At 32.6% G+C, this 9,933-nt stretch overlaps 1 protein-coding gene across 4 annotated transcripts in view; it reads right to left on the bottom strand.

Moving 5' to 3' along the window:
• The window catches only part of LOC108906190 (oxidation resistance protein 1), a 129,343-nt gene extending 120,499 nt beyond the window's left edge, over positions 1-8,844 (bottom strand). For all 4 annotated transcript variants that reach the window (XM_023454708.1, XM_023454715.1, XM_023454709.1 and 1 more), the window contains exon 1: positions 8,281-8,844. In XM_023454708.1, the coding sequence (XP_023310476.1) occupies positions 8,281-8,555 (275 nt within the window). In that variant the 5' untranslated portion in view covers positions 8,556-8,844. The remainder of the gene's footprint in view (positions 1-8,280) is intronic.
• Between the last annotated feature and the right edge of the window lie 1,089 nt (positions 8,845-9,933).

Genomic DNA, 9,933 nt, shown 5'->3' with positions numbered 1-9,933 from the left:
AGTAATTATGAATAGCCAGGTCACTCATAATTATTTTAACTTTCAAAGTAGTGTACCTAAAATGTTTTCGAGCGACCTCTAAAAATAAATATCAACGAACTAATAATTTTTTTTTATTGAATTTGATCAACAAAAGAATAGAAATAAATCACGAGACACTTAAAAAATTTCTAGAGGTAAAATTTACTGCCGCACTGTATCAAATATTTATAATTTTTTAATTTTTTAAAATTTAAGTGTGATTTATTTCTATTCTTTTGTTCATCAAATTCAATAAAAAAAATTATTAGTGATACTTATTTTTAGAAGTCGCTCGAAAACAGGTATACTTTGAAAATTAAAATAATTATGAGCGACATTTAGAAATTAAAATATCGATTTGAAATTTTCAAAATCGAGATTTTTTTCAACCTAGAAAATGATAAAATAATGAGAAATAAAATAAAAAAAAAATCAATTTTTGACCATTTTGGAAATTTTTAAAAATCATAAATAAAATGTGAAAAAAAACTAAAAATTTTTTTTTTAACTAATATTTTGATGATGAACATGATAAACTAACATATTATCACAAGAGACACGGAAAAAATATTCGTTTTGTTTGGGCCACCCTAATATACAGGGTTGGGCAAATGTGTCGGAACACCTGTGCACAGGGAGAACCATAAGTTTAATTAAAAAAATACCTTTAACAAAAGTTTTTGTAGTATTTTTATTGTTTTCAATGACGTATTTTAATTTCCAACATCTACTTTATTTTTAGAGATACGGCGTTGTCGTTAGTTAACTAACCGACTTTGACTCAATATTTATTTTTCAAAGTAGGCCTTGAATTCAACGAAACTTTTAAAGATGCAATAATACAGTTAGATACGAAAAATGAAGTCAGGTAACATACAGAAGTCGTGCAACACCCTGTATAATCGAAAATAATACGAGTTTCGATATTACCACAACTATTTTAAGCGTGACACCCTGTATAACACGTAGCATAACGCAATGTTCGCAGCGATTTCTCGATCCTTATATTATTTCCGATATGCGGGGTGCGGCCCAGTGAACTTGAAATTTTTTTCGCGGCAGCAAGGCACGCTGAAAATTTTTGTGTAAGGATCGTTAAAACGCCCGACCGACGTACAAAAATTATGGAAAGGTGAATGCCAGCCCACGCCGCTAACAATTTTTTTTTTAAACAGGCCGCGGTCTTGCCTCACCGTTACGTTTTGTTTACGAGAACGGCAACAATTGCGTGTCTTATTTAGTTCAACACTATTGCGGCGTTTCTTTTTGCATACTAGGCACAGCCACTATGACTGAAATCGGTCCGTTTCGAGCCGACCCAGAGGCGTAGCATACCGATAAGTTCAACTGTAAAACGCTGGTTAAAATTAATAATAAACGAAACAGTTAAAAGTTTGGGAACTCCTGGAATCGTCCCCGGGCTACATTCCACATAAAAAGAGGTCAATAGTCATGGCCACAAACGGCGTGTCGTTCGCTTTTTTGTTCCGTTTTTTCAAGCAGTAAAATTGTTAGTTTGTGCTTGTGACGTGTATATTAAAAGGCATGTCTCAACACTTGTAAACAGAGCTATAGGTGAAATCAGAGGTTCCAAAAAGTTTTCATCTAATCATTGTCGTAAGTTAGTATAAAAGTTGTTTTATGACTTGAAGTGTATTTACTATCTATAAACATTTCGCTAATCGCTAGCTCATAATAACAAATAAAATGATTACACCTGACAATGATGGATAAAATTTAAAAAAAAATGACACTAATTTCGATATTATCGCACTGATTTTGCGTCTCGATGATGGATCAATTCGCAAATATAACAGTCGCGCTCTCGATATTCCTCCACTTACATTTTTTTTATCGTCCGGGAAAAACAATTTTATTTATAGCGTCCATTAATATTATCGCGTATTTAATTGTATCGGCGTACATAATAATTAGATAACAGTGTAAAACAAGTGCTGTTTATCAATTTTAAACATGGGAGATTAATTTATTTTGAAACGAAACGGGCGATCTATCCGTTGTCGTTTCGTGTCTATAGTTTCTTGTATTAAGGACGATCGCTAAATTTGGTAGCTTTGGGCGTAGACCTTACGTGTAGGCGAAAGGTTAAACGCCTTATTTATCTTAACACACCGGAAATTTTAAGAGATTATTGTTAAAAAAACAAGTCATAGATTCATAAGGAACGAATTAAAGCAGCACTGCATGCCAACGTTAAGGTTAAACGCCTAATGGTTTGTTAATTAAGTTGTGAGGTTTAGACAAAATACAAATACAGTGTGTTCCCGGATGGGGTACCGCATTACAGTAAACTTTTTTTTAGTTGATTTTTCGAGAAAAAGTTATTTTTGATAAGAGTTTTTAAATATATAATAAAACATATAGGGTGTCCAAAAAATTTTAAAATGTGAAACTGTATTTAACAAAATTGCTCGAGAACTCAAGAAATACGGGGTTTAGTAAAAAAAGAAGAATAATCACATTTTGCAAATAAGAAGATGCAATTTTTAACTATCTTACTTAACCCAAACCAATTCAATAAAGACCTCGATAAAGACACGTGGATACATATTACAAAAAAAATCGATAAAAAACGAAACGGCACTAATACCTCCAGTACCGTTAAAGATAGGTATGTGGAACCTATACACAGTTTGAAAAAGTTTTAAATTTCCTAACTTCCTAACTTCCAAAGTAAAAATATACTGGGTGTCCACTTATAACCAAGTTATTGCTGTTTAAAGTTGAGAAAAGTATCCAGCAGTTTTTTGAACACCCTGTATAATACTAAGTGACAACAAATATAATAATTTATAACTTCAAGGATCTAAAATACTCTATCCAAAGATGCTTCCTTAAAATTATTTTTTATTGCTAATATTAAATTTCTACGTTAAGCCTGCATTTTCACTAAAATTGAAATATATCACAAAAAATACGTTCTAGGTATGCAGAATCGGTAATAAAGTTCACCTATTTTTTACGGTGCTTTCAAAAATGCAGTAAAATACAGGGTGTTCCATTTAAAAACCTATAACTTTGATATTGTACGCTTTCCCTGAACACCCTGTATATTTCAAAATATGTTTAAAATGTAGCCATAAACAGGTTTCTATAATATTTGCCGTTTGGTCCCTAGCCACAGAGGCGTTACTACTGGCCCACCGTGTACATATTTTGTTAATTTCAAAATATATTTTTCTCAATATTGTCAAATCTATTAGATAGTTTCTAAAAACTAATTTTTGTACACGTGTATTTATATTTTTGATCGACGCCTACAAAACAACGCGGTTGTAAACCTAAAAATACATTTCTGTTTATATAATTCTTACTATTCGGAGAGAGAGACGACAGTTTTGATGAAAGGATAGAGAAACCAGAATAGAATGGAGTTTGTTTATCGTACAAAGTTTGCCAAATTTCCTAATGCAAAGAAACGTTATGAGTATCGTATAAAAAACCAATCCATCTACTGACCCAATATTTTTTTTCAAAAGTTCAAGCAAGGACAAAATGTAGATACTTACATTTGTAAATACATGAATAATTAAAAATATTTTAAACAGCAACATAAATAAATACATTTAAAGAATCATAACACAAACATTATTATAAATCGTAACTATGAACACTATTAAACGTGTTCGAAATATATTTAAAAATATTAACAAGTACGGAATTTTGAGACATTCCAAACACAGTAAAACAATTTAATGAGTCGTTCTAGCACAAGTGTACTGTTAAGTAAACAACATCTGGCCATTTCGTAAATATTAACCAGTATCTCTCTTGCCACTTCTGACGGATGTCGGGTTGCAGATTTAGATATATGGCGACTACATCAGGTTCCTTACCCGTTTAATAGTACCACCTCATTATAACAATATAATTTCTTACAATGTCATGCGGAACTGCTAGAAATGATTACGTAAAGTAGAAATTGCGCGGATTTCGTTGTTTTAAACGAGTACAATATGTTGTGTTCTCACAGGTATTTCTCTAGCCACAAGAACTCTCACTCGTAAAAATGAACTGGGACACAATTCTCAATGCTGGTGCAACCTAGATAATACTAAGATATCGTCCCTCCTCCACACAACTCGGTTCTAATTGGTTTTATACACGGTTAAAAAACGCGTTCCGATGTACTTAAAGAACGACAGCGAAATCCTGTTAAGTTTCATTATCTAAATATTTGTACTTAATTCAGTTAATCTTAACCTGTTTGTACTATTAGTATTAATTCGGTATATCCGGATTAAGGTTAATCTTTTAATTGCTTGATTTTAGTAACTGTTGATACCAGTCATTGTTAAGTCGAAGTATTGCTGATTATTAATAAATTCATAGAAAAATTATAGGCTCGCGTTACGATTTGCGTTGTAATTTCATAAAGAATGTCTAGAAAAAATAACTTAACGTAAACAGTATTAAAAAGATTGACAAAATAACACTGAATAAGTCGCTATTAAAACATTTTTGTAAGCAATTTTTAGATTATAACAAAGAAACAGATTATGTATTGCTAAAAGTGTCTGTTTATCAATAACGTCGTCTTCTTGTCAACATGTTTTGAATGTAAGTAATAGAAACTTCAAAATTTCTTTATATTTAAGCACAATTTACAAAATTGTATCTGAGAAAGATTAAAATTTGAAAATAATAAATTGATATACATAACTATTAGTAAAAAATTTTCTAACGTTTAGTAATAAAGAATAAAATAAGTGGCGCTTCTACGAATTTTATATTAAATTTCTAATTACAAAACAAATCAAGTGATAATGTCCCATTGTTACGTCGCGAATAATGAAGGGATATGTACACTCAACTGTCATGTTTTTCTGTAAAATAAACATCTGTATAAAAAAAAGAGAAGACATTATCAGCAGCGCTTATGAAGTACAATAGTAGTACATTTTTCAAATGAAACTACTGATGTAGGTAAACAAAAATCGCTTTCTATTCTACGGAGAATTTTATTCGACAATCTAACACCGCAAATTTGTATCAAACAATATCGAAACATTGTTAAAATTTGCAAAAAGGAAGACATTTACAAAAAATTCTCAAAATTTGTGCCCTATGAATTGAAATGTATCTAAATCATTTGGATATTATCCAAAAGAGTATAAGAAAATAGAAATCGAAACATTCATACATAAAGCGCAAAAAAGTAAATCACTTTAAATGAAGACGTAATAGTTTCTTTAATTGTGATGGTTTTTGTCTGGTTATTCACGGTTTCTAGAAGAGAAAAACTACTAAATACGATATTAAAAGATATAGAAGATAAAGTTTTATGGTATGGAAAAATCGGCAATATCATTTTATCAATATGGGATTTTTTTTCTTAAAAATATAGACTGCGAACTTCAAAAACCTTTTTTTACATTTTCTCGTCATAATTTATAAAAAATACGAATTAAAGAAAAATACTTTTTTTTCAATCGCATTTTTTATTAACAAATTTTGTTGTTTTAAACCTAATACATCATTCGATTTCTCGGAAAATTTTACTCCAGTTTGGATATAAATACGCTGTTTTCGAAAACAAATAAAGAAGACATATAGGTTCAAATCCCAATTCGCACTAATGTGACCTTTAAGATAGCCCATCCCAACTATGACCTTTGAGAGTTAATTAGCTTGAAAGTGAAATAAATAAATTGTCAAAAATAGGTATACAATAAGCGATTTTTTTGATTAAATTAAAAATAGCTGTACGAAAGATTTTTTTGTTCCACATTTTTTCCAGATGTATTCAAGAAAGCTTCGATTGTATTTTAGATTAGTCACCTGTATTTCAGTATGTCATTTGGATTTCAGAAAGTCTCAAAATGTATTTTAGAATTAGCAAAATTTTAAATTAGAAAAATAATGTCAAAATTAATTTGCAGCACTGAATTATACCCACAATATATTATATCTCACCTACACTCAATACAATTCGCATTTTGTAAAATACGAATGACGTTTTCTGAAAAAAAAAGTTTACTGAAAGAAAAAAAGGCGTAGAACAAAACAATCTTTTCGAGTCCGGTTAACTAAACTGTCTTTTTGACGTTTAGGAAATCAAAAGAATTCAAATGTCAACATGTTACGACACTGCGAAAAATATTTCATGTTTTCGTTACATTTCAATTCCTGCGAATTTTCGCGTCTGTAACGCACTCACGTGAATATAACTCTGTTAAGGGCGTTTTACCCTACGCGACACCTTTGCGCGACGCGACAACGTCGTTGTGTGGGTGTACCCGCTCCAGTAATGCAAAATCTCGTTCTCTGGCCATGACGAGAAATTCCTGATACATGGGTGGCTCGGATGGAGCCTGCGAGCCGGGAAAGTGCTAGGTGAAAATGTTTCTAATTGTTTATATTAAAATACCTTGCATATGATTAATAGTCACGGACCGAGACTAGTTTCCTAATCGGAATTTATCGTAAGAACATATCTCGTTACTCAAAGGTGAGAAACCTCGATTATGTACAAGACGGTTGTTGGTACATTCTAGAGATTTGTTCTTCGATTCAATGTTTGGGACCGTTTGAGAGAAAATTTAAATAACTCGTTATGTCACAGAAAATGACGAAGAAACAAACTGTTCTATTTAAATATGACTAAATACTTATAAATTATAATCTACTACCATAAAACATAAATCTGCTAGTATACAGATAAGGAAAGCAATTGTTACTCCTTTATAACAACCATTATAAATATCTATATAAAATATGTAGGCTAGGGTGGAAAGTTTTTATCTTTCATTTCATAGAAAAGTAGTTTTTCTTGAAAAAATTGTTTCTGATGTAGAAAAATGTAGTTTTAAGCGCATTAACGAGTACAGGGTTCTTACAATATTTTTTTATCTTATCCGATAAACAAACATACATTTTTTTGATCTCGCTAAGGCCTACTTAATTGCTCAGAATTAAAAAAATATGTAACTTTTTAATAATACTTATAGAATTGTTTTTCAAAACCTGTTTCTAAATTTTGAAAAAGAAAAAGATGATCTGGATCTGGGGACACCCTGTACATATTAAATGTTAGAAAAGGACTGTTTTTTTATGTTTCTTATCTAATACAGCGTGTGCGATTTTTTATTTTTCATAAGACGAGAAATAAAGTATTTCCTCTTTTAAACTCTATCCGTGAATACACTGTATACAGCGTGTTCTGGTTTATAGCTGTGTATAACAAAATGAAGTTCAAATATTTATTATTAAATAAACTATAAGAACGAAATTCGTCAAAATTACAAATCCTACACCGATTACGATTTTTTTCGGATATTTTCTGAAAAATACACCCCTCAAAATGCTTCCGAATCAACTTTGTTAAAGTTTACAAATTAAATTGTAACAGTTTCTAGTTATTTTAACTTATTTCTATTAGTTTATTATTATTTTTTTTATTAACTTTTATTATTTTTTTACACAATTAATACGTAATAATTAAAGGCCAAGCCAAGGTGTGGATTATCAAATTTGTTACTAAAATTCGCATAAAAACATAACTAATGCAATTTTTTAGTAATTGGCACCTAAAAGATAGTGTGAATTGTCATAATTCAGACAAGCGAATGGAAAAATGATTATGAAATTATATAAATTGCGTTATATAAAGCTACTCAAAGAGGAAGCGAATGTTCTGAAGAAATGACTTTGTATCCCTTAAAGCAGTGGTTCTCAAAATGTATAGAAGTTGCAACCCGTTCTTTAAATGTTACTTATGCTGATGAACTTAAAAAAAGATTTTTTTTCTAGCAGTTTAGATCGCTTTTGAATTAAGAGAAGGCAAGAGTATCCCGAGCTAGCGTAATATGAAGAAATATTTTCTTATTGATGACTATTATCGAACCAAGAAATAAATCGGAATAGGAAAATAATAGAATTGTATTGTGTTATTTCGAATACGGAATGCAGATTTAGAAAATTAGTTAGTGTCGGCACACAAGCATATTTATTTCTAGGGATTTTTTAAACATGTAAAATAAATACATGTTAATATATTTTCTAAAACCATTAGCGACTCTTTAGGAGGTCGGAATCCACACTTTGAGAACCACTGCCTTAAACCACTCTTCTTTACACGGTTTATTTAACAAAATATACATCCTCCGAAAAGGCACTTAGTGCAATAAATACATTTCCCCGTGCAACACTACGTTCTGCAAGACAACACGCCATTCTGCACAATACACGCTCAATCTTCAATACCTCCCGCAGACAGAAAACACCTCGGGAACATACCTAGGCCACTGGTTGGCCGCCGCGAAGATATTCCACCAGGACGGCCTCTTCTGCCTCGCCTCTCCCGGTAATCCCGATTCCACCACCCCCTTCCGCCTCTTCCTCTCGAACTTGATGGCGTGCCACGACTTCCTGCGGCCCTTCTTGTCGGCCATCTGGACCGCCTCCTCCTCTATGTTGGGCCACGATGCGTCGTGGTGGCAGGGTATGTCGCCGGACTCCTCGATCCAGGGGTCCTTCTCGTGGACCACCTGCAGTACCTCCTGGCTCATCATGGCGCCCAGCAATTACATGGCACCACGTCCGGAACACTTGGGAAAACGGCTTGTGTAACGGCACTCCGCTGGTTACTTTCACACAACCGGCGTAGCGGAACAACGGCGACTCTCTCTCGAGCCGACAAAAAAAAAAAAAGGAAAAAATCCAACTGCAACAATGGAACGACTGTCGCGGCCGAAGTTTTATCACTGTGGAGTCGTCGGTACTCTCTGGGTTGGTACCCCAGGTTAGTCCGTGTCGTCGGTCGGGCTGTTCGCGGTGCACTAACCTGGTGAGCTGTCGATGGTGACGGTCTGCGGCTCTCGGTGCAGCCGAGGCGGTCGCAACTTTCACGCGGGGCCCCGCCAGCAGCGGCGCATGTACACGGCGGCCAAACAAACGACGGTCGGAAACGCGCCCGGACGCGAGTCCAAGCATTCTGTCACGGATTAATGTTAAATTTGCAGAAATTATTACCTAGACAAAAAAAATATGACCGTATAGAAAATTAAATTTTAAATTGATTTTCTTATTCTTTAAACTCGATCCAAAATGGCGAACATGGTTAAAAAAATCGCAAAGTTGAAAAAAACGGTTTTTCTTAAATAACTAAAAAAGTATAGCACGGATTGAAAAATTTTAAATGAGAAAGTTGTAGGTTTTAATAAGATCTATCGACTGATTTTTTGAAAGTATCGATTGCTTTGTTACTTTTCGAGATATATCGAAAAAACCATTAAAAATCTGCTCTTTTGTCTTCTTCTATAACTCGTTTACATTTACGTGCCCATATTTGCTATTTACTGCAAGCATAGCCCGCGGCATGCCAAAAAAGTACATTTTTGAAATATTTAAAAATATTAATTATTTTTCGAGATATATCGATTTTTTGAAAAAAAGGCGCTCTCGAAAATTGGCTAGATCTTCTCAGCGGATAGCCCTACAGTAACGATTTTCGGTTTATTTTCTTCGTAAAGAGTTATATTATCATGCTGTTAAAAAATGTTGACGATTTTATTAATTTTAAGGATAAAAAAATGACTGAAAAAGTTGCACTTTTTTGGGTATGTTTTCTTTAAATAACTATTTCAATTTTTATTATTTTTTTGTACTTAATCTGGGGTAGCTAAACACGAATATTATAGCATGTTCGCCTTAGAAGCAAAATAGACCCGTAAAGGTTTAGTTTTCATAAAATAAAAATTGAAATAGTAATTTGAAAAAAACATACCCAAAAGAGTACAACTTTTTCAAAGTCATTTTTTGATCCTTAAAATTAATAAAATCGTCAACATTTTTTAACAGCATGATAATATAACTCTTTACGAAGAAAATAAACCGAACATCGTTACTGTAGGGCTATCCGCTGAGAAGATCTAGCCAATTTTCGAGAGC

Source organism: Anoplophora glabripennis, unplaced genomic scaffold (genome assembly GCF_000390285.2).
Source record: "Anoplophora glabripennis isolate ALB-LARVAE unplaced genomic scaffold, Agla_2.0 scaffold379, whole genome shotgun sequence".
In the NCBI taxonomy this organism is placed as follows: Eukaryota; Metazoa; Arthropoda; class Insecta; order Coleoptera; family Cerambycidae; genus Anoplophora; species Anoplophora glabripennis.
The sequence above is the reverse complement of the archived record's forward strand: the minus strand, read 5'-3'. Positions and strand labels throughout refer to the sequence as shown.